This window comes from Papilio xuthus, unplaced genomic scaffold (assembly GCF_000836235.2).
Source record: "Papilio xuthus unplaced genomic scaffold, Pxut_1.1 DF829758.1, whole genome shotgun sequence".
Taxonomy (NCBI): Eukaryota; Metazoa; Arthropoda; class Insecta; order Lepidoptera; family Papilionidae; genus Papilio; species Papilio xuthus.
The window spans coordinates 3,649,526-3,677,183 of NW_013528891.1; the positions used below are offsets into that span (position 1 = coordinate 3,649,526).

Consider the following 27,658-nt stretch of genomic DNA (forward strand, 5'->3'; position numbering starts at 1 on the left):
GACGAAGCAGCCCAGCGAGCTACCGTCGATGTAAATATTTACACCGACGGTAGCAAAATTGACGGCAAGGTCGGCGCGGCGTTATCCGTGTGGGATGGCGCCGCGGAGATTTCTTGCCGGAAATTAAAGCTGGGAAGCTTTTGCACCGTCTACCAGGCGGAACTGCTGGCCCTCAGTGAGGCCGTGAAGTATGTAGTGAAGAGTAATGAAAGGAGGTTCGGTCTTTATTCCGACTCTAGGTCAGCACTCGAAACGTTGAGAAGCGGCGTTTCTCTCCATCCCCTCGCGAATGGTATAAGGGAAGATTTGAAAGTGGCTAGAGAGCAAGGGAAATGTGTGAAAGTTTTCTGGGTGAAAGCGCACGCGGGGCTGGAGGGAAACGAATGAGCAGACGAACTCGCGAAGGCGGCCGCAGTCGGGATGAAGACCAAGCCTAATTATGAAAGGTGCCCTGTTTCATTTGTCAAGCGACAGATTCGTCTGGATGCGCTTGACAAATGGAACAGGCGTTATATGGAAGGAGTCACGGCCTCAACAACGAAGCTCTTCTTCCCCGATGCCGTAGCAGCCTACCCTACAATCCGGAGCCTAGAGTTGGACCCCGTGCTGGTTCAAGTTTTAACCGGGCACGGGGGGTTCTCCGAATACTTGCACAAGTTCAAGTGCAAGGAGGACCCCTCTTGCGTTTGTGACCCAGCACGGGGCGAATCCGTGCTACACATACTCACGGAGTGCCCAGTATTCGCAGCGCAAAGAGCAGACTTAGAAATTAGGATAAAAGAGAAGGTAGTGGAGAAAAATTTGGAAAATTTAATTAATAGTAAAAATAAGCGCGGGCACTTCGTTGAGTACTGTAGGTCCTTGGCCAAAATCGTTATAGATAGGAATAAGATCTGAATGAACTGTGATAAATGTATTATTTGTTTTTTTTTTAATTTTTAATTTGTTTTTAACTTGTAAATTTACTTGATATTTTAATTTGGTTTTAATTGTATATAGTTTGTGATTTTAAATTGTAATTTTATTTGATTTTTTAACTTGTTTTTAATTGTATATAATTCGTGTTCTTTTTAACTTGTAAATTTACTTGATATTTTATTTAAATTTTTAACCTGGATTTTATTTGTACATATATTATTGAAATTTTATTTAGATCTTATTCGTATTTATATTTAGTTTTAATTTGTATTATAAATTGGATCTTTAATATGCATTATTTGGAAATTTAATTGAATTTGTAATTTAACGTGTATTTTAATTTGTATTTAAATTGTAATTTATTTTAGAATTTTATTGTAATTATTATTTAAGTGAAAATTGTACATAGGCTAAGAAAAAATTGAAAACTTTTTAAATTCCTGAAAAACTTATTTAAATAAAGATGAAAAGATTCCGTACCCCAACGTCCCTGATCCTCATGTTAGGGGAACGAGAGGGCGGCATAGCGCCGCCCATAAAAAAAAAAAAAGGCTAAGGCTAAGGCTAAGGCTAAGGCTAAGGCAAATATTATTTACTATGGCTCAATTTCTTTTATCGTAGGTAGTTATTGATATAAGGAGGTAATATCTTTAGAACATCCATTAATATTAAGGCAACCAACGATCGAGGAAATAAATAAAACAAAAATAATCTATTTCAAATATTTTATTTGCGTTATAAAGTACATTTTATAAAAGTGTTCAAAGAAAATGAAAATATTACAAACTTGTTTTTTTATAGAACGGTCGTGTAAAATCTATTTCATCTAATTTTATTACAAAGGCTTTTTATTGAAAAATTCATTTTTTGAGCAAATAATTGTGTCTAAAGATTATTTGGTGAGTTATTGCGTGACAATAAGTTTTGTCCACGATACAACTAATTATTATTTTATAATCCCATAGAAAACAGTGAAATAACCAGCATTTGCTTTATAGTTAAGTTAAAAATTAACTTTTAGGTTATAATTTTTTTAACTAAACTTTAAATTGCATAACTACTCTAATTCTATATTAATAATTTTGGAACATGATGTATTCATGCATTGGTCCTGTAAAAGCATAATTCTTTGTCGATGATATTTATTATATAATCTTTAAAAAAAAAACAAATTTTGTGGTTATAATTATTCAGGTTTGGATTTTACACAATATACTGATATTTATTTTGGTTTGAAAAAACTCAGTCGTTATTTTAAAAAAAAATTCTATGTTATATGGCAGTATTTTTTTGAATATATTATATTTAATATAGATAGTAAAAATGTTCAAAATTTTACTATAAGTATATTTTTTGATCTAAACGTTTTTGTATCTGTACAAATACTTCATTATTAATTGCTAAAATGCTTAATGTTTTTCCTAATAATGTTTAAAAATCTAATAAAAAAATCAACTTGAAATGTATCGTACAAAATACAGCAGTATTGACCGGATATTAATGTAATGACTAGAAATAAAACACAAAAAAACATTTTTTGCACACCCTGTACCGACTAAAAGTGTATTAATTTGCTACTACAAAAATCAACAATTCAAAAGTTATTTAATGATGTTTAATTCGATCGAAATTCGTACAAAAATTATCGCCAACAATGATTATAAACAAAAAAATAAGATTTTTATTATAACAGAGGATTTTTTAAAACAAAAAAAAACGGAATTAAATAACCGAAGTTCTCAAAGAACCCTAGTTTCTCTCAGAGAAGCTCGTGTTCAAAAAAAAAATTAAAACGTAACAGGTCAACGTAATTTATAAAGAAAAAATAACAAAAAACACGGTGGCGTGCGGCTTAAAATTATACTCAAACTTTTATTGTAGGGCAAACAATCCTAAACATTTTTGTTGCTTTTTGCTTGATTCCAACTAACTTCTAACATTACAAATATAAATTATAATGAATGTCAGAAATATAAGCGTGATTCTACATTTCTAAAAAAAAACTGGCCACAAAATTTACAACTACCCACAAACAAGAAAATCAATTAAAAAATCACTCTACCCTAGTATCTGAGATTCACTCACAAAATTTGTGAATATTTTCTCATCGTATACTAGTACGGAGATCCATTAAGGCACTAGCGGTGATAACACCATGTCTCTGATTAAGACTCCTACCAAGATAATCAGCATCACCTCCAATACTGATAGTAGAAAAGGAGGTGGAATTCCTCCTTTGTTGCATCACCTTTTTACCACCAGAAACATAGCCATCAGTTTGACTCTTCCTGATTGGTAAATAATCACCATGACAATTAGTCTCCCAGTCATGACTTCGACTTTCCATTAGTTTTGGAGCTCGTATTGGTTTAGTAATGGTCTGGTCTGATCGGTACTCTTTCAATGGTCTTTCTGGTCCTTTTATAATCTTCGGTCTGGTTTTTTGGTCCGCGGAGACGCTGAGCTGTTTCGGTTTGTAAGGTCGGGAGATTTCCGATGGTTCGTGGAAACTTTTGCTGGTCTTTGTGTTGCCATGCGCTGATGTTTGTGCGGTGTGAGTTTTGCTGATGAAAGACACAGAATAACTATAATAAAGTAGCTTTTTTTGAAGATTTCTGACCAAAACAAAGTCTGGAAACCTAACGTGATATATCTTTTTCTGATTATTGTTGAAGAGACAATCTTGGCATTACGTTATTTTTATGAAGTGTTAAGAAAGAATAGATGTTCCCTGAAGATTTTTTCGTAAGGTTACAAGCAAAAGTTACACAAAACTTGAAAATTGTAGTGTAATATAAAACTCATACTCACCTAGACTGGGACTTCCTCGTATGGCTGAACCCATTGGATCCTTTAGCCATGATGCTGTACAGCTTGTTCCTGTAGTCATCAACAGACATCTGCTTGTCGTCACGTAACGGCAGAAGCACATCCGAAGGTAAGGTCGGCTCGTCACGCTCACGATGAAACCTACACCAAAAAAATTTTTGCAAGAAGGCTACAAAATGAATAAATCACTCTCCAAATGACAGTTTAGGTTTTATATTGCTACTGCAGTAAAATGTTACAGGAATGGTTTTAAGATATAAAGAACAAAAATTCCTCAAAATTGATGATTGAGTTCGATTAATCGTCATCATTACCCCGAAAAAATTTAGTTTAGCGCGTATTTTAGATCCTATTTATGTCAGGGACTTTATTTGGTCTCCCAAAGTATAGATTTATCAACCCTTAGTCATCTTAAGTGTCCAATTACAACTTTAAGTGTAGCAATCAGTGGTCAGTTATTACTAACTTGGCAACATATTCATGGTCCAGAGCCCTCTCCGCGCTTAGCCTCTTCGCTGGATTGAAAACCAGCAGACGATGTACCAGGTCTGCAGCGTCTCTCGGCGCACAAGACAACAAACTAACCAGCGACGCGCCACCAGAGTTCGATGATGCTTGCTCGCGGATCAATGATGACCCGTAGCCACTGCATACCGATGTTATATCTGACAAGTTACATGACCTGTAGTTTTAAATTGCCAATAGACTGACTGTTTAACAAATCAGTTGACTAGTTCATGGACCAGTCGACCAATCACTGGATTGGTTCATTGATTTTTTCAGTTTTTTTTGTTGTTTTGATCACCTGTTTAGTTCTTTTATGAATTCATTCAACTTTAACTGATTGGTGGACTGACTAATTGCTCGACTTTCCATTGGTCGACTAACCGTGGGTTTCTGAGACAAAAAATTCTGTATAAAATATCGTAATCCCTATCATTACCTTTAACCTAGCTTTCGGTCATTCACCACCGAAAAGTACCATTCATCATGACAATCTATTTATCACTCAACTGTTCTGTCTTAGTCAGTCTACAAGTCGAAGACATACCTTCTACCGAAGGTCTAGGCAAGGCTGACATGATTCTTTCAATCTGGTTAACAGTGGAGGTGCCTGGGAACAGCGGGCTACCTGTCAGCATTTCGCCCAAGATGCAGCCCAGAGACCACATGTCGATACCCTTTGTGTAGCTGTAGGAAAAGCATTACATTTGAATTTAAAGCGCGAGTCAACGAAGACACGTGTCACTTACAACCTAAATGGCGCGAAATTAAGATAGTGAATAGGAATATAATCATGTATTACATTGAAATCATAGACTTTTGTGCTAAGATGCCACCACGAAGTCAATCTGTAGTTTTTTCACTGATAACATACAGGGTGAGTCAAAAAAAAGAGTGAGTCGTTAGCACTGAAGTGTTAATTATAAAATTTGGTTCCTTACTTCTTACTGGCAATCAATATCTCAGGGGCACGATACCACCGTGTAGCCACGTAGTCAGTCAGGCAAGGGTCTGCACCCTCCTCACCACCCGAGTACACGCTGGAGACAGATCTAGCTAGGCCGAAGTCCGCTAATTTCACCCTGTATCCAAATAATGGTACTAATATAGATTTTGCATAATTACTTTTCAAAATAAGTAGTAAAAGAACATCAACAATGGGTAACACAAACCCAGCAAACTGCGAAAAAAGTTACTTATGTTAGTTTACGTTTTTGATGTAAAATGATCATTTTATCTCGGCCTTTTTTATCCTTAACTACAGATTGTCTATGCATAAGATATTCTATCTATTGACAGAAATATAGTCTATGGGCTGTGATCGCTTTGCTATTTCGACTTATTCAGGTAGCCGCTTGCTTGTTTGCCCTCGTACCTCCAGATAAGTCGAGTTATCCCGACCTTTTTTTTTCATATAAAGAGGTGGCAAACGAGCGGCCACCTAAAATCGCTGAAAAAGCGAAGCGACTCTTGCCCATAGACATACGCAATTGTATATGCGTTGCCTACCTTTAATCGAAAGATGAGGGGATGCATAGAAAGAAAATACTTTCCCTTCCCATGTATCCCCTCATCCGGAAAGTCCACTTCCACTTCCCATCCATTCCTTATAAAAAAAAGGGTGGGAAGGGAAAGAGGACTAAATTAGGTCTCCGGGACGCACACTCATCAGTCTGTACGCGGAATTGCTTCTACTTCACGCCTGTCTTCTGTGTGGTCGTAGTATTTACCGCGCGAGCCGGGACAATTCGTGCGAAGATGTTAAAGCAGGCCGCTGCTAAATATTCATATTATAAATGCTATTGTTCCTTTTACCATACTAACCTGCATGCACTATCAATCAATACATTACTAGGCTTCTGATCTCTATGTATCACATTTCCCGAGTGTATATACTTTGTGGCTTTCAGCATTTGATACATAATATACCGCTTATGTATATCCTTTAGGATGTTGCCGCGTTTGATCACGTTGTGTAGATCTGTCTCCATGTATTCGAATCCAAGGTATATATCACGATTGTTTAGCGCCCTAAAATGATAAACGAATCGATATTAAACTCGTTTAAGGTTGACTAAAATCATTCGTAACTATTTGAGTCTACCTACATATTTTTTTAGTAAGCTTAAAATGTATACTAGCTGTCGCCCGAAACTCCGTCTCCGCTGAATTAAAAAAAAACTAAATAAGTACCCTATGTGTTTTTCCAGACGATGTTTTACATCTGTGCCAAATTTCAGGAAAATCCGTTCAGATGTTCCGGAGATACTTTCAATCAAACCTCCATCCATCCATCTAAACATTCGCATTTATATAAAAAATAAGTAGCGAATGTGTTCTTCCCGATTATGTTTTATATCTATGACAAATTTCATCGAGGTCCACGCAGCCGTTTCAGAGATACTTTTCTAACAAACATCCATCCATCCATCCATTCGCATTTATAATATTAGTAAGATTTAATATAAATATACTTACTTGTGAATGCTGTGTAATTTAACTATATTAGGATGATTACGAAACGATTGCAAAAATATTATTTCCCTAAAAGTTCTCTGTGCATCTGTTTGGTTACGAAATGCGTCGAATATCTTCTTTATAGCCACTACATCTTTGGTCTTCTTGTCAGTAGCCTTCCATACAATACCATAAGCTCCCTTACCCAATCTCTTCTTGATTTCAAATCTTTTTAAAATATGTTCATCAATTTCTGACATATTTTTCTCTGGACTTTTTTTCTGAGTTTGCTTTTGGCATTCTCTTTTTTTTTGTTCTTCCTTTTTAATTGTTTGGCTCATTTTGTTATACCGCCAACTTGCGTAACGTTATTCTAAAATCGGATTACGATTTGATATGTACATAAATTGTGAAACGCTTTGTCGGTACTGATGAATTTAAATTAGACCAATGGTATAAAACTAATTTGAATAAAGGACAAATGCTTGACAACTGTAATTTGATACGATATTGATTATATTGTCAAACCGAGCAACCATAATTGATGAATTTTTTACACGAAGTTCTAAATGTTAAGGTATAATAAGTAAAGATTTTAATATAATATACGTTTAATTGATTTTTATACTTACAAATTATGAACCTTTCACAATCACCATTTTACTTTATATAATATTAAAGGATGTTTATAATTTCAATTATACGACATTTCTTTTACAATTGTGATTCATTTGTTTACGCTTCCCAAACAACACCATGTTACCATGACAACCGAAACTGTCAACTGTATTAATGGCATTGGTACAGATTATAATTTAAAAAAAATAACTAAAAAGACTTTGGAAAAAGCAAGGTATTTGTGTATTATCACGGATTTTCATTTGGTGCAAGTCCCAACCAACCCAAACTTAGTAATTAAAGAAATTCAAGGCGACCTACTTTTCACGATGTTACATTTACCGTAAGAATGTCAGATAAATGTACATCATCATCATCAGTTCACTACACGTCCCCACCGAGGGACTCGGAGCCTACCCTAAGTTAAGGGTAAATAGGCCATAGTCAACCACTCTGGCTAAGTGCGGGTTGACTTCACACATATCTTCATCTCAGATATGTGCAGGTTGCATCACGATGTTTTCCTTCACCGTAACAACGTCGGATAAATGTACATATGTAAATCGAAATTTTAAAACACATTGATACCTGGTGCGTTTTGAATCGACCTGCAGATTACAAGTCAAGTGCTTAATCCCTAAGCCACAGACACTCTTGAAAAGCACACATGTAGAACATAATCTGGAAGAACACATGTCGCGGCCGACAGCTTAAGTATTCTTACAGCGACAGCTATTAGCAAATAAAACAACTTTAAAACTTTTATTGAATTTTATTTAAGCTTAAATATTTAAACATTTTTCATAAGTTTCCACTTCCGAAAGACATGTACAAAAACATATTCTCATCTCTCTCAATCTTTAATCAAAAAACAGAGATAACAATATATTTTTATAAGAATGGTAACCAGTAAACGACAAATACTGTAAGACATGATTTAAATATCATAAAAATTTAATTATTAGTAGGAATTGCTTTACATTGATATAACACTTATTCTATTAAATATCACAAACATTAAAACATTTAACTTAAAAATATAAAAAGCACCAAAAAAATTATAAAAAAATAAAAGTAAATGCGACAAAATAATCTACAATCTCTCATAAAATTCATTATAAAATAAAATTAACAATAATATCATTTTATTTAAACACTAATATACTTATTGCTTAATATCTATTAAAATGCAAAAGCAAATTATTCAATTTCATAAGTACAACAACTTTTCTTTTAATTTTTGAACATTATTGGCATACTAACGAGATATCTAAATGCATAAGACTGCCCTTCTAAAAGCTTCGAAGGCACAGGACAATTGATACAGTGCTATTCAAACTTTATGGAGGCTCGAAAGATTGTAATACTGCTAGAAACAGAATTTTAGGTATTAGCAAGAATAACAAGATGGGGACAAAGGGTAGGAGATGTCATTCCTCCATCTGCTATTAATCCATCTTACGCCATACAAACATACATTTGAACAGCGAATTTGCAAAAAGAATCATCAAAACGTGTCATTAAATCTAGACATTTTTGCCTGTAGTGAATTTAAATTGTCTATTTGCACAAACTTTTTTTTTTTATAACAGAAGGGGGCAAACAAGCAGCGGGAACACTTTGCCTTACAGTTAACTCCAAGCTACCATAAAGTTTGAATCTAATATTACAATAACTTAAGGTAAGGGAGGATGTATTTTCTTCTTTTCCTCAGCGTCCAGCCGACCCTGGTCCACAGAGGAGGGGGACGGCAGGCCACAGGGTAATTCCAGCATGTCAGACTCATGAGACATGATGTGCTCTGCTTCCACTGTTGTAAACACAAATATACTTTGTTTCAAAGATATCACTTACAGAATGTTGCCATAAAAGTAAAAGTTTAGATGAATGTTTGTTACAACATATCTCCGGAAGAACATATAGGCTACATAGTAATTTTTTTTAATTCTGCGCAGTCAAGTCTGCAAAGTCATGGATGCTAGCTAGTATTTAAACAATAAGATAAAAACAATAATCATCACTTACTTCTAATTCTATGCAATTTGTTGCCATATGCAAGATCCCAGTAGTATAAATTGACAAACATTAATGGCAAAAGAGGTGCCAATAGATAAGTCCTTTTAGTTCGTCTGAAACTAAATAAAAAACATTGACACTACCATACTATTGCATAACTCTACTCATAGTGTTTTTAACTAAATTTATTATACTACGGGTAGACTCCGAGCCCCTCGGTGGAAACATATAGTGAACTGATGATGATGATACTTTTATTTGAAATTCATTGTAAATTATATATTTCCTTATAGTAGTTGTAGTAAAAATTAAACAATACAACTCTGGCCTTAAACCAGGTAGGCAGAGATTACTGGTTTCTATATAGTATGGTTCTGGTACCTGGCATGTGCAGCTCTTTCCTCATTCATCATCATTAATCAACATCAATACTTAATGTATAGATGTACAAATGTTGAAATAAATTTCAGATATTCTTATTACCTTTACCTAATTTATAATTTTTTTTTATTGCATAGACACACACAATATTACATAACAGTTTAGTTTACAAATTAAAAAAAAAACAAGTTTCAGAAATATTTTCACACATTAGTTGTTACCATTCCAAATAAGCTTGAAGCTTGTGCCTGGACATGGTTATCTACTAGACCATTAGGCTATTGTCGCTTGATTTGATGTTATATCAGTGCGCACCCGCTTACAAATTTTAGGTGTTGTTATAAACTAAAGAAACGTTACAGTGATGTTAAAATAAAAAATAAAAATAAAAAATGGAGAAAGTAGGGAGAAAATACTACAAAAATATTAAAATATTAAGGCCAAATTGTAAATAATTCCTCAGTCTCTTCATAGGTTAATTCCTGCAAGTAGCTTTTAACTGCTCTTTTGCACTTTAGATAAGGAAGGGGATATACATTACAAGCTTTATTGATGGTGTTGTAGAGGTGGCAGCTGATGCTCGGGTAACTACGGCTTGCCAAAGCAGTTTTGGTTGTGACAGAAGGGCAAACCATATATTTACGTCTTTAATTTAGTTTCACTTCCATTCTATTTCAATCTAGATAGTAGCGACAATAAGCAGCATAAATTTACTTCAAAAGCTTTTTAGTAAGGAGGCACTTAGATTAATTTTTATATTATGAAACAATTGTATTCACTTACCCTGTAAGTAAACCGGATGCTGCTGTTATATTGAATGCAGAGAACCACAGAAATATATCACGATTTCTTGCTATTTGAAGTGCTCTTTGTCTTTCTTGCATTTGATATTGTAGTTGTATTTGTCTCTCCATCTAAAATGAACTTGTATTAGGTTTAAATAAATGACATAGGAATATTTGACAAAGGAAAAAACTTACCGAAATTTCATTGAGACTTTGTAGAAATTTTTCATTTTTTTTATAATTCTCTTCTAAATTAATTGAAATAAATCCTCCCATGTTAGTTAATTAATTGGTGTGCTTTCCAATGTTTATTTAAGATTATTATTCACTTAAACTTACTACACTTATCAACAACAGTTAAATTGAGGTCTAATAACAAATTTGGTTTACACTGGTATATAAGTAAATAAAGCTGATAAAATGTATTTATTTCAAGAATTAGATTAAATTATGACATTTGATTAGTCAATTTGTCATCAGTGCTGCCAATGAAAAGATTTATTTGGGTTTATTAGTCGTCAGTAGAGTGTGTAAAAAGCCTTGTTGGTTTGGAAGAAGATCAACTGTGGGCTCGTAGCTAATTAAATAAAAAGAACATTTTTAACATTTTCTTAAGCTTTTTGAACATTAAATTGACTCCAAAACCGTTAGTGACTCATACCTAATGGCAACATTATAGTTAATAACAGCACAAAATATTAAAAAAAATCTGTCAAAATTCGCGCCAAGTAAATCCACCATCAATCTTTGCGACAGAAAAATTTTGTTGATATTTTGTAACAAGTTTCTTTAAAATGGGTATTTTGGGTTTATCCAAGTTAATTGCTGACATAGCACCTCAAGCTGTTAAAGAAATGGAAATTAAAAACTATTTCGGTACTTTACATTTCACCGGCTTATTGTGGTTGTTTTTTCCGAATTAATTACTGTATTTATCGTAAATTACAGGAAGAAAAGTGGCTATTGATGCCTCTATGAGCTTATATCAGTTTCTAATAGCTGTGAGAAGCGAAGGTATGTAATTTATATCATTGATTTTATACCATCATTCCAACCAACCTTGTAACCTGACAAATTTAAATTTTAGGAGCGCAATTAACATCAGTAGACGGTGAGACCACTTCACATCTCATGGGCACCTTTTACCGCACGATCAGGCTAGTCGAAAACGGCATTAAGCCTGTGTATGTATTTGATGGTAAACCACCAGATATGAAGTCACATCAACTGAACAAAAGAGCTGAGAGAAGAGAAGAAGCTGAAAAAGAATTGCAGAAGGCTACTGATGCGGGTAAATAAATTTTTCTAATGATAGAATTAAAAACGCATCATATTTGTAGTCACTATCTAATTTAAGCTAAAAATTTAAAGACTAATTGTGGGTAGATTTCAATAAAATTGAAAATGTGAAAAAGAAAATTGTGATATCATTTAAACTATTGTATCATGTAAACTACTAGAACTAGAAAAAATTTAAATAGTAAATTTTCGTGAATTTTGCATTATGCCCTTGAAATCAAACAATTGAACTAAAAATAAAATGACTTTATGCTACTTATTGTTTTATTGTAGGTGATCAAGCATCAATAGAAAAATTCAATCGTCGTCTAGTCAAAGTAACCAGACAACACGGTGAGGAAGCGAGGGAGCTTCTAAAACTAATGGGTGTGCCGGTAGTTGAGGCACCTTGTGAAGCTGAGGCACAATGTGCTGCTTTGGTAAATATGACATTCATAAATCTGTTAAAAACATAGGATCATTAAAGATAAATCTGACTAAAGTCAAAGTTTGGTAGCATGAAAGATTTTTAAAAGCTTAACAACCAACCCAATATCAAATTCAAAGATCTTTGTCAAGGCAACCAACCTACGGTCAATGTTGACTATTGTCTGGTCACCTCTAACTTAGGGAAGGCTCAGAGCCCCTCAGTGGAGACATACAGTGAGCTGATGATAATGGATTACATATCTGCATGATTGTTCCATCTTACCTTAGATTTTATGTCAAAATTGTGTCAGTTAATAGAACAAAAAAAAATCTAAGCTGAAATATTTTTGGCGAGCATTGTAGCAATGGAAGGCGGAGACCTACAGACAAAAAAGAAGTATTAATTCTTCTTGAATTAAAGTACTGTCTGTCATCCCTCTTATTCTCTTTGAAAGAATGAGAGATGAAGTGAGAAAGCAATAATTTTGTCTATACCTTTTTAAATGCTAGGTAAAAGCTGGTAAAGTATTTGCAACAGCTACAGAGGATATGGATGCCTTAACATTTGGTGCTAACGTATTGCTACGTCATCTCACATTCTCCGAGGCAAGGAAGATGCCTGTACAGGAGTTCCATCTGGATCAAGTGCTTAATGGACTGGAATTGAATCATACTGAGGTAAATTTGATTTATATAGTCCTAGTATAGTGTTTATTGGTCCGGACAAACAGCAATAAAGTTCCGGGACTCTATTAGTGTTGGCTTAGTGAGAGAATTCAGCACTAAGGGACAGCTTATATAAGAATTAAAAACAAAGAAAAGTAGTGAGAAAAAATGTTGCATAAAGAGATATAAATTAACTAATCTTACTTTTATTATAAATGCAAAAGTTTAGATTGGTGGATGTTTGTTAGAAGATATCACCAGAACAGCTGCATTTGCTAACTGAATTTGAGATAAATGTAGTAGTAAAAATCAAGTTTGTTTTTTTAATTCGGCACAGACTTCCTTCTAACAGTGGTAGAGCCCGCTTTAACATCTTCGCACAAATTGTCCCGGCTCGCCCGGTGAAATACCACAACCACACAGAAGACAGGAGTCAAGTGGAAGCAATTCCGCGTTTCGTCTTATGAGTGTGCGTCACAGAAGCCTAATTTAGTCCGGTTACCCTTCCCACCCATTTTCTTATAAGGAAAGGATGGGAAGTGGAAGTGGACTTTCCAGATGAGAGGATGCATGGAAAGGGAAAATATTTTTATAATTTTAATAATTTTTTTAACTGTTTTCAGTTTATAGATCTGTGTATACTCCTTGGTTGTGACTACTGTGGTTCCATCCGTGGTATTGGGCCGAAGCGAGCTATTGAATTAATCAAACAACATCGCTCCATAGAACAAGTGCTGCATAACATTGATACCAAAAAGTATCAACCACCTGAAGACTGGGATTTTACTAATGCTAGGAGATTATTTATTGAACCCGAGATTACTGATCCTAAAGATATTGAGGTAAATCTAATTTGTTATTTAAAGATTTTTTTCTAGTAAAAGTAATGTTAAGTAAATATATATTATATAAAACTATTAGGTAAATAATTTGTGATAGATTACTTTGTTATAAGAAAACTAAATAAATTTATCATTAATGTTTTTCTATTAAAAAAGATATGAAATAATTTTTTTTTATATTTGGATTAGTTAAGCTTTAATAATGCATTCATCATCATCAGCTCACTATTCGTCCCCACCGAGGGGCTCGGAGCCTACCCTAAGTTAAGGGTGATTAGGCCATAGTCAACCACGCTGGCCAAGTGCGGGTTGACTTCACACATATCTTTGAATTTCCTCACAGATATGTGCAGGTTGCATCACGATGTTTTCCTTTACCGTAAGAATGTCGGATATATGTAAATCGGAAATCGAAAAACACATTGGTACATGGCGGGATTCGAACCCAGGACCTGTAGATTGCAAGTCAAGTGCTCGACCACTGAGCCACCGACGCTCAATAATGCATTATCTGAATACTAATTGCGATATTCAATTGCTTAGTGACCCCTAAGTGTGGTATGAGAAATCTACACTAAGGCTCTACTTAATTATTATAAAGAATGTCATGTAACAGTAACATCATACTAATATAAATACAAATGTATGGATGGATGAATGTTTGTTAGAAAGTATCTCCAGAACAGCTGCATGGATCTCCATGACATTTGGCACAGACATAGAACAGTCTGAAAGAACATATAAGCTACTATTTTTTTTATTGTCATAGACAAAATTCATTCAGCAAGTATTAATTTTATTCCAGTTGAAATGGACAGATCCTGATGAAGATGGTTTAGTCAAGTTCCTGTGCGGTGACAAACAGTTCAACGAAGACAGAGTACGGAATGGAGCTAAGAAACTGTTGAAAGCGAGGTCCGGTACTACACAAGGAAGGCTGGATGGATTCTTTAAGGTACAAAGTAAAATGCTTAATACTTAAGATCAAATTTCATAGGAAGTTATCACCATAAAAAGTGTAATTTAAATTATTATGACAAGTTTTCAATCCAAATGCATTCTGAGAAAGAAAGGTTGTTGGGACCTTCAAAGTAAAGTGAATAGGCACTTACTAAGCTAGCGCGTACCATCTTTCGACCAAATCTCTACTAACACCAGGTGGGATCGTGGTCAAGCGCTGGCTTATCAAACGTAAAAAAAGGATTGTTTGCTGAATGGGTAGGAAATTATTGTCCTCGTCTTCGGTTGTGCAGTGCTTTTACCACAAAAGTTAGGGAGATTAAAAATTGGATAAATTTGGAAAATTTTTAAATAATACATTTATTTAAATAGTTTAGCTTAGATATCGCTTAGAAATGTTAAACAATCACTAAGCGAGACCTTTGCTTTTGATGTAGTATAAGAAATCTATACTTAAGATGCTAAAGTAACCTTTAAATTACTCCGAGTAGAATTGTAAGATCTAGGAATATACATGAAATCTTTTATACCAGGTTTTATCAACAACACCAAATCCTAAAAGGAAAGCGGAAGAAGACAAGAAAAATGCAGCAAATAAAAAAGCAAAGACTGGCGGTGGCAGGGGAAGGAAACCTAAGTAATTAAGTTAGTATTATGTTTATGTTAAGTAACGAATAATTTTGACTTGACAAATAGTAAAACTTTTACTTGAATGTTTCTTTACTTTAATCTTATGTAGAACTTTTTTTATGGACTAGATACTTAATAAAGGTGACAGGTTCACTGTATATTGTACTTGGTACTTAAAAGTCAGTAAATAGTGATTTAAAAAGTACAAGCTTTTGTCCGAATTAAAAAAAATTGTAGCCTATATGTTCTTTAAGACTATGTTCTATATCTATGTTAAATTTCATCGAGATCTGTTCAGCCGTTCTAGAAATACCTTGTAACAAACATCCATCTAAACCAGTCTTTCTCAAAATAGGCGATAACGCCCCCTTGTGGGCGCTGCAGGTCTCAAGTTGCGGGTTATAGTAAAAGTTTCCTTTACAATTCTCCGTTAATATACATATATAGGTAACAATAATTAATTAATTTAATTTGAAGTTATAGTGGTTTTTAAATATGTGAAAATATGGGGGCGCTATAAAAATATTTATTCTCAAAGTGGGCAGTAGACAAAATAAGTTTGGGAACCACTGTTCTAAACATTCGCATTTATAATATTAGTAAGATTGTTTTCAATACATTGATTTGTTTAGGTGACAACAATCACCAGTTTAGTACGACAAAATTATCTGAGCTGTTAAATCTACATAAGCATAGAAAATTACATTTAAAAAAAAAGACGACAAGACAACTATGGTACGATATTTTGTTGACATTGACAGAGAGGCTTTTAGCCGTAATAATTTATTTCCACTTATGTCTACCGGTTCAGATAATTTTGTAATTTTTTTAAAATTAATCGTTCCGTTTATGATAAGAATTTTATAAATAAAACAAATGTGTCGCATCTATGTAAATATTCTTTATTAACGTAAATTAAATTTGTTCAAAAACTCTGAAAAGATTAACAATTTCAACTAGCATCCTACTCAAATACTATTCAATACAGATCTATAATAAATGTTTTTAAATATTTTTAGATCCAAAAATCTGTATTGATTAAGACTTTTTACATTATTTATGTAAAATCTAAAATAATAGAAATTTTATACATAATTTAGATCACAACAAAATAAGGTAGACATTTAATATTTTTGTATAACCTTAAATATGTATTCATTTGCAAAAACAAGAAAAAAATAATGTCAAAGATTAACTGCCCCACTTGTTAAGTATAAGTAGTTAAGTGGTCCCTTTAGTGTAGATTTAATATGAGAAATCTACACTAAATGTAACGAAGGCAGTAGAAAGTAAAGTACAATTTCTTTACAATTAAAGGTGTCAAAATAAAATGACAATTGTGACCATAGATTAAATATAACAGACAAAACATGTCAAAGATGAAGCCTTCAAAAAATAATTGTGATCATAGATTAAATAAACAAAAACAGATTAAACATGTCAAAGATTAAGCATTCTTTCAAAAATTGTGACCATAGATTAAAAACTCGAGCAATAATAGATGAGACATTAAGCGAAGTTTTCCTTCAAGAAGTTGATAAGTCCATTAGTAGATGGGTCATGTGAAGTGACGGGCTTCTTATCTTGTAACTCTGGCTCTATGGCCTTGGCGAGTTGCTTGCCTAACTCAACGCCCCATTGATCGAAGGAGTTGATGTCCCAGATTACACCCTGAGTGAAGATTTTATGCTCGTACATCGCTGGAAAATAGATTTTTTTACATTAATTTTTTTTTTATTTGTTCAAGATACCTAATGTAATTTCTCGATATATGATAAGCACAAGAAAAAAAAAGTGGATGGATTGATTCAATATTGGATGAAGTGTGGAATTTAAATAAGAGATAAAAATGAACAATACAAGAAAAAGAAAAATACAATAAAAAAGTAATTAAAATTTGGATGTACTGTTAGGAAAATCCGACAGTGCCGGTGTACTGGCTCAACACTAGCGTTACTGAGTCAACGTTTATGTCCCCTCACTAATCATTCTGACACTTGACTTTATAACGAAAGCACGTCACTCACGACAAATGATTCTAATTAATAATTGTCTAAAAGTAAACAATAATGAAGATATTGGTCAATAGAAGTATATAAATAGAAGATTGCATAAACTTTGTAGTCAAACTTTGAAAAAAAAATTTTTTTTCTCACATAGAAGTTTCTAATTCTAAGTTACTATTTCTATGTTTGACTATATATAAGAAAAATAATTCATAAATTATACCAATTAACGCTCCAAGTGTGAAAGGAGTCAGTTTCTTCACGACAATGGAGTTTGTGGGTCGATTGCCGAGGAACACTTTATGCGGCAGGATCTTTGCGATAGACTCCGGAGACATTCCTGACTTCTCCAATTCAGCTTTAGCCTGAAAAAGTAAGAACTATTAAAATAAACTGCTATAACGTAACGTATAGAAAAGACTAACAAAACTCCGTCCGTGCGGAATTAAAAAAAAACTTGATGAACAACCTATGTGTTCTTCCAGACTATGTTCTATATGTATGTCAAATTTCAGCGAGATATATGCAGCCGTTCTGAAGAAACCTTACCAACATTCGCATTTATAATATTAGTAAATTAACTTAATACTGCTTTGTAAAGTTGTCTGCCTACCCCTCTGGGTAACGGTCGTGAGATTATAAACTAACCTCAGCCTCAGTCTTGCCTTTCATGAGAGCCTCTGTCTGCGCGAGGAAGTTTGCCAGCAGAATCTTGTGATGTATACCTCCAGATATCGGGTTGTGAGTCTGCGCGGGCGCAATGAAGTCACACGGGATCAACCTGGATAACAACGATCAAAAACTTACATTTTTTTATATAATACGAGAAGGCAAAATATAGAATTGGCCACAATTTGGAAATAAAAGAAGGTTTAATGCGATGCCTACTATACATATGACAGAGGAAGGAACTTACAGAAAAGATATTTCCTCTTCTTATATTTCTTCTCCTTTTTTGTTCTTCCAAAAAGAAAGAGCGCTAGAATCTGACCTTCTATTCTATTGGTTTCTACCATTGGTGCAAAAATTAAAAGGAAGGAAAGGGGATTTGATGGAGGAGGGGACGCATACTAAGGTGAAACATCTTTCTGTGCGTCTCCGTCGATTAAAGGTAAGCAACGCATCTACAAGGGTCGCTTCGCCATTTCGGCGAATTTAGGACGTTTGCTCGTCGTCCACCTTATAAGAAAAATGATGTCTTTACCTGGTACCCTGGTGTATAAGCTGGTAGAATGCATGCTGCCCGTTGGTACCAGGTTCACCCCACACTATCGGGCCGGTGCTGTAGTCTGCGCGCGCGCCGCTCCGCGTCACATACTTACCGTTGCTCTCCATGTCTCCCTGCTGGAAGTACGCCGCGAATCTGGATAAACACATCATCATCCCTCTTGTCTTATATATGATGTATCGGATTTTATCCCCCAGATTAGATCTATTCGTCTCTATCTAGTATCCTTCATAAACAAAAGAATTATTAGTATAATAATAATACAAGAAAAATAAATGTATTTTGTAATCCGCTTCGTCCAAGCAAAATTAAAAAAAAAAAACTTAGTAACATGCTTTCATCCTATGTTTTATATCTGTGTTCCATAAAGATCTGTTAAACGGTTCTGGACGTTACAAACATTCATACAAACTTTAGCATTTATAATAATTACCTATTTAAAAACACATTTACCTATGCAAATACTGGTCGTATGGCAACAGCGCGTGCGTCTCCGCGCCATGCAGATTGTGATACCACACTCCCAACAGCGCGAGGATCACCGGCGCCTGTACAAAATATACATACAATATTCATCTTGTATATTTAAACAAGTTGTGATCCGCGACTCCGTGTACGCGGAATTAAAAAAAAAACATAATTAGTAGTCTATGTGTTCTTCCAGACTACGTTCTATACTGCCAAATTTCATCAAGATCAGTTCAGCCGTTCTATACATACTTTTAAACAAACATCAATCCATCTAAACATTCGCACTTACAATATTATTAAGATGTAAGATTCAGACAGGAGTTATTTTTTAAATCATTCGTAGACAATTTATATCCGACTTGAAGGACCAATTTACAACAAAAATTTATCGAAGTCTTTTGATTGTAACTTACATTCTTCTCCAAAGGCGCGGTTGTAAAATGCTGGTCCATGTAGTTGGCTCCCTCTAGAAGCTTCTCGAAGTTGTCATAGCCAATGTACAGAGAGATGGATAAACCGATCGCCGACCATAGAGAATATCTATATACATAGACACACTTTTATAAGAATTATATCATAAAAAAAATAATACACAAATTAATTACTGGCTAAAAAACAGATATAGAACGTTAGAAGTGTTATTTAAGTTGAACTAATAAAATATGAAAATACCTTCCACCAACCCAATCCCAGAATCCGAACATATTCTTGGAGTCAATACCAAAGGCGGTCACCTTCTCGCCGTTAGTCGACAACGCAACGAAATGCTTCGCCACTGCCGACGGCTGAATAATAAAAAAAATATATATTTTTAAACCATAATTTTGGTTTCCAATCATAAAAACCCATACGAAAAACTTTTTTTTTCAATTATATAAAAACTCCAAAAATAACAAATAAATCTTATCTTATCTTTATTATTTGCAATTTAATGGTCATCATGATCATCTCTCTGTCCTTTTCGCACTAAGGTAAGGTAGTCACAACAGTTTTCGTCCACCATATTGATCTGTCATTTCTTTCACTTAATTTATCATTTAACGGTAACATTACGTATACCAATAACTTACATCTTTAGCAGCTTGCAGGAACCAGTTCTTGGCCGAGGTGGCATTGGTGATGGTCTCCTGTGTGGTGAACGTCTTGGAGGCGATGATGAAAAGTGCTGTCTCAGGGTTGAGGCGCTTTAATACTTCGGCTAGATGCGTACCGTCGATGTTTGATACGAAGTGTACCTTATAACAAAGTGAGTAAGATTGAATTTACAATATTAATTTTGATAAATCTATCCTCCAATCTCTCGATGTTTAGTTTGTTGTAGTTTTATATAGGTCTGTCTTGTTTGTTTGTTAGAAGTAAATTATTAAAAAAAATATTACCTTAAGATGATTGGCATAGGGTTTGAGGGCCTCGGTGACCATAAGAGGGCCAAGGTCTGAGCCGCCAATACCAATGTTGATCACATCAGTGATCTGCTTGCCGGTGTACCTGAAGATTAGATTAAATATGTTGATTCATATATCATAGAGAAATATTTATCAATATAAACTTGACATCTTTCTTTTTTTATATAATGCAACACCACCTTACTATCAAGAATAAAGAATGTCTTTGTTCTGTTGTTATTCAACTTTGTTTTGATGATTAAAAAGTATTTACTTAAGTTGTTGCCAGTATACTATGATGAAGGAAGAATTATAGAAAAAACTAGCTGACAGTGCGGAATTAAAATAAAAACTTAATAAGTAGCCTATGGTGTGTGCCAAATTCCATCAAGATCCGTTGAGCCGTTCCGGAGATGCCTTCATACAAACATCCATCTTAACATTCGCATTTATAATATTAGTAAGGCTTGTACTGACCCTTTCCACTGTCCGCTGATAACTTGCTGTGAGAATTCCTTCATATGAGCCAGGACAGCATTGACATCAGGTGTGACATCTGCATCATTAACCAGGATGGGCCTATTCTGTCTGTTACGTAGAGCAATGTGTAAAACTGCACGATTCTCTGTGAAATTTATCTTCTCACCTGGAAATTAAAGTTAGTAAAGACCTGGGATATTACTTAAGTGTGTTACATAATTTATTATTTTGACTGGTTTTAGCCTGCAACTCCGTCTGCACGGAATAAAAAGTAAATAATTATTAGTAACCTATGTGTTCTTCCAGGCTATGTTCTACAAGCCAAATTTTACCAAAATGCATTGAGATATTCAGGAGATACCTTCTAACACACATCTAATCTAAACTTTCACATTTATAATATTAGTATATAGTTTTGACATTGAAAATGTGAAGTTGCTCGTCATCTTACCTGTAAACATAGCATCTCTGGCTTGTTCAACTCCTCGACTTTTAGCCAAGTTAAGGAGAAGTTCAAAAGCTGTCGCATCCAATCTGTTCTTAGAGTAATCCAGTAAAATATCACCATCATTGGGTGTTGGTAGACATAGACTGAAATATTTTAAACACACTAAGAAAATGTTACAATAAATGAGAGTATTGCATCATAAGGAAAATATATCATGCATGGTATATACTCAAAATTGTTGCGTGCTGCATATGTTTCACATATGTAATTTTAATTAATATATAAATAATGACATAGTAGAGCAAAGAAAATTATTATGTAATTTATTTAATATAAATATAATAAGCCTATTTGTTATGCAAATTAAATCAATGTAATAACAGGCAAATATTCTGTTATTATTTTTATATTACATATTTATATAGTGGATTTAATCATGTTCTTAAATTATAGATATATAGAAAACATATATTTTTATATATTTGATATATTATTTAAAATAATTCCATTTCTGAAAGTATTTTTTCGATCGTACATTCAACCTTTGACATTGCTTTGTACCGACGACCTTTTAAAAAAGTTTATGTCATTACTCTTAAAATAAAAGATAATAAGTAACTAATTAGCTTAAACAAGAATTGACATATATTAACCAGTCATAAAACAATATGTTAAATTGCATAAATATTCAACTTCATTGAAAATAATATTAATTAGGAAGTACCTGAACTTTTTAAATCTGTCGGCGTCTTGTTGGAAAAGTTGGAGAATATTAATTTTTTCGGCGTTAGCATTGTAATACTCTTGGAGTTTTTTATACGCCGGATCTTGTTTTAAATTAATTTTCGGCTCCATTTTATTTGAATTAATTACACAACACTTTTGAACACGAAAGCTTGAACACTGTCGTATCAACTTTGATAATGTACGTCTTGTTGACATTTCAATGACACGCGAAGGTTATTGGCGTTTTGATATTGCTTTTGCTCTGCATTCAAAATGACGTTCACATTTAATGCTAGAAAAATATTACTAAAGATATATAAAACCTTTTTTACTATAATTATTATTGTTTTGGATATTATAAAGGTAAACTATTTTTCATTTCGATTAAAAAGGTTACATTAACTAAAAACACAATGAAACTCGAATCATGCTTATACTATTTTATTTAACCTTTTCAAAATAATTTATGTTGTTATAATTTTGTCTATAAAATCTCGCACGGCTGATAACTTTGTATAAACAGCTGGTATTCCGACTTGACCGCAAGTCGTCCGTCCATACGATACAAGTCCGACAACTAGATTCTGATATGTGAGTGGTCCACCACTGTCACCCTGGAAATTCCTGGTTTTAAATCATGCGAGACAGACTGTCACACTTAGTTGTTAATTGGTTACTAAAGGACAATTAAGATTAGATTATTAACACTTAGAGATCGTTAAACGACGCTTAATTCCGTTTATTAAAATGGTACATCTTACTATTATATTATAATATTATAAATGCGAATGTTTAGATGAATGGATGTTTGTTTAAAGATATCTCCAAAACGGCTGCATGGATTTCGTTCAAATTTGGCATAGATAAGATATTAATAGAGCATAGCTTGGAAGAATACATAGGCTAATATTTTTTTTATTAAGCGCGGACGGTGTTCCCGTCTACAGCTAGTTCTTATTTTAATACCACCAAAGCGTACCATGCAGCTATCTTTGTCAGTTCCTCCTGCGCATATCATCCTTGACGTTAGTTTCGAAAAGATTTTCTTACAATCATTTTGGTTAACATAAGGTATTGAAACACGTAAAAGTTCATTGGAAAATGAATTTTCTTCCGACTGAAAACATTGACCATATTGACAGAAATAATATCTACAAGTTTAATTTTAAGTGAGACGCGAAGGAGAAATATTTCTCGTATGTTTATAAATAAAAGAGAGTAGATCGCTGAAATGATTTAAGGTAAACCAAATTAAATATCGTTCATGACAACTTAAAAAAAAAGAGTATTCTTAAGACTCGATTTATGATTATTTATTAATATGGGAAAGTTAAGAAATGGTATATTTATTTATTATTCTTAATATAAATAGGTTATAAATGAGAACGTCAGGTTCCTGGGTTTGAATTCCGCTATGTACCAATATATTTTTCGATTTACATATGTACATTTATCCGACGTTCTTACGGTGAAGGAAAAAATCGTGATGCTTTGCACATATCAGAGAAGAAATTCACAGATATGTGTAAAATCAACCAACCCGTGGGTCATCGTTGGTTGTTTGTGGCCTAGTCACCCCTAACTTAGGATAGGCTCCGGCAGTGGGGAGGTATAGCGAGCTGATGATAAATGAATAAAGTGTTTTTTTATTACCGAATTTGTCAAACCAAAGCCCATCGTATCCAACATCACTCCATCGTCTATTTCCAAATCATGTGAAGCCATTTCTATTTTCTGTACTCGATCATTAAACGTTAATTTATCTTTTATTTTGATGACTAATACATCACAATCATTATTATTTTGGTTGTATTTTGGATGTATAATAGTTTCTTCTATGTCATAGTCTACTCCACCTTCTAAAGCGTGATCAGTGCCGACGGTTACTCGGTATTCTGGGATTAATTTTCTGTAGGTTGAAACATCATTGTTAGTGGTGAGTCCAGCCTCTTAATATATTGTTATCCTTCTTATTTTCTTCGAAAACGACAGAGCTAACATGCGTTACAATATTTGTAATTTGACCTTGACCTTGAGCCCCCAAGATATTTGCGTGTTGTGCAGTGACCACCCTCCGCACACGCGATGTAACCCCCGAGATATTTGACATCTACTATAATCATTTATGATTCTAAATAGGATTTAAAGTTTTAAATGGACGTCTTTATTTCTAAAGGAACTAACAATTTAAATTCAGTTACATATTTCACATTTAAAGATTAACATTATTTGTGTCGCAAAACCTTTTTTGGGTATCAAATTTTTCAATAGATTCTGACGAGTAAAGGAAAAAATCATTAAGTATGTTTTAAATATTAGCATCGGTGGCTCAGGGGTCAAGCACTTGACTTGCAATCCGCAGGTCCTGAGTTCGAATCCCGCCATGTACCAATGTGTTTGTCGATTTCCGATTTACATACGTACATTTATCCGACGTTCTTACGATGAAGGAAAACACCGTGATGCTGCACATATCTGAGAAGAAATTCAAAGATATGTGTGAAGTCAACCAACCCGCACTTGGCCAGCGTGGTTGACTATGGCCTAATCCCCCTTGACTTAGGGTAGGCTCCTCGGTGAGGACGTATAGTGAGCTGATGATCATGTTTTAAATATAATTTACTTACATATAACAATGCGCTGCAGATATAAGAAACTTTTCATGTATTATGACAGCTCCACAGTGATAAGGCGATACTCCTTTACCTTTAGGTCTATATAATGCCATGAATGGCACATCCGTTATTGATACCGGACTGCCATTTATTATTCCCGCTTCTATATAATCCGCTAATAAAAATGTCACCCAAATTATGATAATTCAACACAAGTTATTTAAATACTCCTTAGTGAACAATTAATAGCGTCGGTGGCTCAGGGGTTAAAGTACTTGACTTGTAATCTGCAGGTCCTGGGTTCGAATCCCGTTATGTACCAATGTATTTTTCAATTTACATATACGTTTATCCGATGTTACGGTGAAGGAAAACATCGTGATGCTGCACATATCTGCAAAGAAATTCAAAAATATGTGTGAAGTCAACCCGCACTGGGCCAGCGTGATTGACTATGGCCTAATCACCCTTAACATAGGGTAGGCTACAAGCCCCTCGGTGGGGACATATAGTGAGGTGATGATGATGAACAATTAACGAGTCGAGTGTAGCACTAACCATGGGTTTCTGACGCTAAAACATCTGTATAAATAATATTATCATCCCTGTCATTATGTTTGACAAAACAGAGATAACGATATGTTTTAAACGAGGATTTTGATCTCAGAAACCCACGGTAAGTGCTATTTGTTTTTAATACATAATAATCTACACACATTTAAATACTTTCAACAAATACCTACCATTAATATAATTGCGCCAAAATATTGTTAAAATTAAAAACACATAAGTAATAGAACTTCTGGTAATCATAGTTTAAACAATTCGTTCAAATAACTGAAATGTTTTTTTTTTAATAAATTTTCATTTTTATACGCTTATAAATTCCTAGAAAAGCAGGTGTAATAAACATTTTTCAAATCGTTCAAAATATTCTATGTAGGGTTTTCTTATTTTTTACGGCTTACAGCGTTACCCTGTTATAGATTTTGATATTACTCTGTTCATCCCTAATAAAAACCTGATTATTATAATATATATCTACTAATATATTTAAATGAGCAATTCTTGGATATATATATATATATATATATATATATATATATATATATATATATATGTATGTATATAATTGGAATCTCGGAATCGGCTCCAACGATTTTCATAAAATTTAGTATATAGGGGGTTTCGGTGGCGATAAATCGATCTAGCTAGGAATCATTTTTAGAAAATGTCATTTTATTCGTGTTTCATTGATATTCAACTTAAACATAAACATAACTTTTTCTATCGGTAAGATCGAAAAATATTATTCATATTTCATCATTTTATTAGTTATTCTTACTTAACACAATTTAAAAAATACCGAGCAAAGCTCCGTCATCTAGGTACTATCTACTATATATCAATATAATAACAGAGTACCCCTAAATAATTTGAATATCATACAAATATCTAAACCATAAATTCTAACTTTATCACAACATAACAAATAATTGCAGATATTCTAATATCTATTATTTTGCCATAACGTTAAAATAGTTGTTAAAACAATACACATTTCTTATTAATAATAAAATTCGAATGTTTAGATGGATGTTTGTTAGAAGGTATCTTCATAACGACTGCATGGAACTCACTGAATTGACAAAGATGTAGAACATAGTCTGGAAGAACATATAGGTTACTAAGTTGTTTTTATTCGCGCGGAGCCGCGAGCGGCAGCCAGTTGGTAAATAAAACAATAATAAAACTTATTTTTTTTTATTCAATGTATCATATAATCTGGGTTCAAAGTAAAATAATATTGAATAAGGTTATAATCTATTTATTACATAATAATTAATCTATTCTTGGTTATATTTTTTTTAATTAATCATTGAAATTGAATACGCATTTATTGGTTATGTTACAAATTAATTAAAAAAAAATCCTAATAGATTCAGTTATACGTCCATTTTACTAAAATACAAATTCTACTAAATCATGTGCACAAAAATAAATATTTCTTCGCGGAAAAACTGACGTTCGAATTAAAGACCTAAAACCATAGATTTATAATCTATAGATATCTAATACGCAGCATAAAAAACAGACAAAAAAATAATCTCTGTTTTTTTGCTAACTTTTTTTAGTTAATGTAATTTACTCATCAAATGACATATCGAAAATCGACTCGACAGTCAAATTCGTATAAAAACTCCATCTATCTATAGATTATAGATCTATCTTTAACTGGCCATTAATTTTTTCTGAATGAAATGTTTTAAAATTTTCAAATTGTTGACTACCCCTGCATAACTGAGATTTCTTAATAAAAAAATAACAAATATTATTTATTAATTTCATTATAATATAAATTAAATATTTTTTTCTAGCACAATTATGCGTAGGAATATTCTAGCAAATATTACAAAAAATAATAGAAAAATATATTTTCAACCCAATACAATAACGACCTTATAACAATGAGATAAGGTTTAAAATCTCATATTACTTCTTTGAAATAAATTGCAGCACGAATTTCTAATTTTAATCAGAGTTTTCAACCTGTAATTACAAAATAGACTTTAATAAGTCACTTTAAGGTTTACATTCCTATATACCCGATACAAAATATCAAAAACAACTTTAACACAAAGGGATAAGGTACATAATCCCATATTTCAAAATATTTTAATTATAAATTTATTGTTTATCACATTGGTTACGAAAGTTAAAAGACAATCGACTTTAATACAATGCCTTAAGGTACATATTCGTATGTTAGAGAACGTACCTATACTACGTGACCCGTTTAGGGGGGGAGCGGAGTCTTTAAAATACTATGGTCAGTCACAGGAGCGGAGGGGGGGGTCACAGATTTTAGTCACGTAGTCTTTAGTTGTATTTTTCATAATACGTAATTCACTAGTAATTTAAGTATGCATGCAGTCTTATGCTATAAATAAGAGTATGAGCCAAATTATTTCTTTTTTCAATTTTT

At 33.4% G+C, this 27,658-nt stretch overlaps 5 protein-coding genes across 5 annotated transcripts; 1 reads left to right on the forward strand and 4 right to left on the reverse strand.

Moving 5' to 3' along the window:
* Positions 1 to 2,682: 2,682 nt before the first annotated feature.
* Erk7 (Extracellularly regulated kinase 7) lies at positions 2,683 to 7,513 on the reverse strand. The gene is made up of 8 exons (XM_013306553.1): positions 7,341 to 7,513; positions 6,730 to 7,081; positions 6,076 to 6,282; positions 5,193 to 5,333; positions 4,799 to 4,938; positions 4,214 to 4,412; positions 3,730 to 3,888; positions 2,683 to 3,482 (listed from the first exon to the last, which is right to left on the reverse strand). Exons 2-8 carry the CDS (start codon positions 7,047 to 7,049, stop codon positions 3,023 to 3,025), a joined length of 1,626 nt encoding a protein of 541 aa, XP_013162007.1. The 5' UTR covers positions 7,050 to 7,081; positions 7,341 to 7,513; the 3' UTR covers positions 2,683 to 3,022.
* A 987-nt stretch (positions 7,514 to 8,500) lies between these two features.
* On the reverse strand, positions 8,501 to 10,962 carry LOC106122297 (plasminogen receptor (KT)). The gene is made up of 4 exons (XM_013318256.1): positions 10,704 to 10,962; positions 10,507 to 10,637; positions 9,352 to 9,461; positions 8,501 to 9,136 (listed from the first exon to the last, which is right to left on the reverse strand). The coding sequence occupies exons 1-4, from the start codon at positions 10,782 to 10,784 to the stop codon at positions 9,003 to 9,005; spliced, it is 456 nt and encodes a 151-aa protein (XP_013173710.1). The 5' UTR covers positions 10,785 to 10,962; the 3' UTR covers positions 8,501 to 9,002.
* A 249-nt stretch (positions 10,963 to 11,211) lies between these two features.
* On the forward strand, positions 11,212 to 15,568 carry Fen1 (Flap structure-specific endonuclease 1). The gene is made up of 8 exons (XM_013316551.1): positions 11,212 to 11,384; positions 11,457 to 11,522; positions 11,596 to 11,799; positions 12,081 to 12,226; positions 12,726 to 12,893; positions 13,505 to 13,723; positions 14,529 to 14,678; positions 15,217 to 15,568. Exons 1-8 carry the CDS (start codon positions 11,303 to 11,305, stop codon positions 15,322 to 15,324), a joined length of 1,143 nt encoding a protein of 380 aa, XP_013172005.1. The 5' UTR covers positions 11,212 to 11,302; the 3' UTR covers positions 15,325 to 15,568.
* Positions 15,569 to 16,365: 797 nt separating this feature from the next.
* Positions 16,366 to 22,272, reverse strand: Pgi (glucose-6-phosphate isomerase). Its single transcript, XM_013324810.1, has 12 exons — positions 22,056 to 22,272; positions 21,335 to 21,474; positions 20,881 to 21,049; positions 20,398 to 20,506; positions 20,089 to 20,253; positions 19,691 to 19,803; positions 19,432 to 19,558; positions 19,001 to 19,095; positions 18,524 to 18,682; positions 17,968 to 18,100; positions 17,543 to 17,684; positions 16,366 to 17,013 (listed from the first exon to the last, which is right to left on the reverse strand). Exons 1-12 carry the CDS (start codon positions 22,184 to 22,186, stop codon positions 16,823 to 16,825), a joined length of 1,674 nt encoding a protein of 557 aa, XP_013180264.1. The 5' UTR covers positions 22,187 to 22,272; the 3' UTR covers positions 16,366 to 16,822.
* Positions 22,273 to 22,500: 228 nt separating this feature from the next.
* Positions 22,501 to 25,488, reverse strand: LOC106125647 (trypsin-1-like). The gene is made up of 5 exons (XM_013322964.1): positions 25,416 to 25,488; positions 24,685 to 24,847; positions 23,711 to 23,966; positions 23,037 to 23,174; positions 22,501 to 22,671 (listed from the first exon to the last, which is right to left on the reverse strand). The coding sequence occupies exons 1-5, from the start codon at positions 25,483 to 25,485 to the stop codon at positions 22,522 to 22,524; spliced, it is 777 nt and encodes a 258-aa protein (XP_013178418.1). The 5' UTR covers positions 25,486 to 25,488; the 3' UTR covers positions 22,501 to 22,521.
* Between the last annotated feature and the right edge of the window lie 2,170 nt (positions 25,489 to 27,658).

Coding starts and splice junctions, on each gene's coding strand:
- Erk7 (XM_013306553.1), bottom strand. CDS start 7,049: ATGAGCCAAACAATTAAAAAGGAAGAACAAAAAAAAAGAGAATGCCAA. Junction 5,334..6,075: donor TTGATTGATAGTGCATGCAG/GTTAGTATGGTA, acceptor ATTTGGATACAG/GGTGAAATTAGCGGACTTCG. Junction 3,889..4,213: donor GACCATGAATATGTTGCCAA/GTTAGTAATAAC, acceptor TTTTTGGTGTAG/GTTTCATCGTGAGCGTGACG.
- LOC106122297 (XM_013318256.1), bottom strand. CDS start 10,784: ATGGGAGGATTTATTTCAATTAATTTAGAAGAGAATTATAAAAAAAAT. Junction 9,462..10,506: donor GCATCCGGTTTACTTACAGG/GTAAGTGAATAC, acceptor TTTTTTATTTAG/TTTCAGACGAACTAAAAGGA. Junction 9,137..9,351: donor CAAATTGCATAGAATTAGAA/GTAAGTGATGAT, acceptor TGTTTACAACAG/TGGAAGCAGAGCACATCATG.
- Fen1 (XM_013316551.1), top strand. CDS start 11,303: ATGGGTATTTTGGGTTTATCCAAGTTAATTGCTGACATAGCACCTCAA. Junction 11,800..12,080: donor GCAGAAGGCTACTGATGCGG/GTAAATAAATTT, acceptor GTTTTATTGTAG/GTGATCAAGCATCAATAGAA. Junction 12,894..13,504: donor TGGAATTGAATCATACTGAG/GTAAATTTGATT, acceptor AACTGTTTTCAG/TTTATAGATCTGTGTATACT.
- Pgi (XM_013324810.1), bottom strand. CDS start 22,186: ATGGAGCCGAAAATTAATTTAAAACAAGATCCGGCGTATAAAAAACTC. Junction 19,559..19,690: donor TGGGATTGGGTTGGTGGAAG/GTATTTTCATAT, acceptor CTATGTATATAG/ATATTCTCTATGGTCGGCGA. Junction 17,685..17,967: donor AAGGCAAGACTGAGGCTGAG/GTTAGTTTATAA, acceptor TTACTTTTTCAG/GCTAAAGCTGAATTGGAGAA.
- LOC106125647 (XM_013322964.1), bottom strand. CDS start 25,485: ATGATTACCAGAAGTTCTATTACTTATGTGTTTTTAATTTTAACAATA. Junction 24,848..25,415: donor TTGGCGCAATTATATTAATG/GTAGGTATTTGT, acceptor CATTTTTATTAG/CGGATTATATAGAAGCGGGA. Junction 23,175..23,710: donor GCTTTGGTTTGACAAATTCG/GTAATAAAAAAA, acceptor CAATGTTTTCAG/TCGGAAGAAAATTCATTTTC.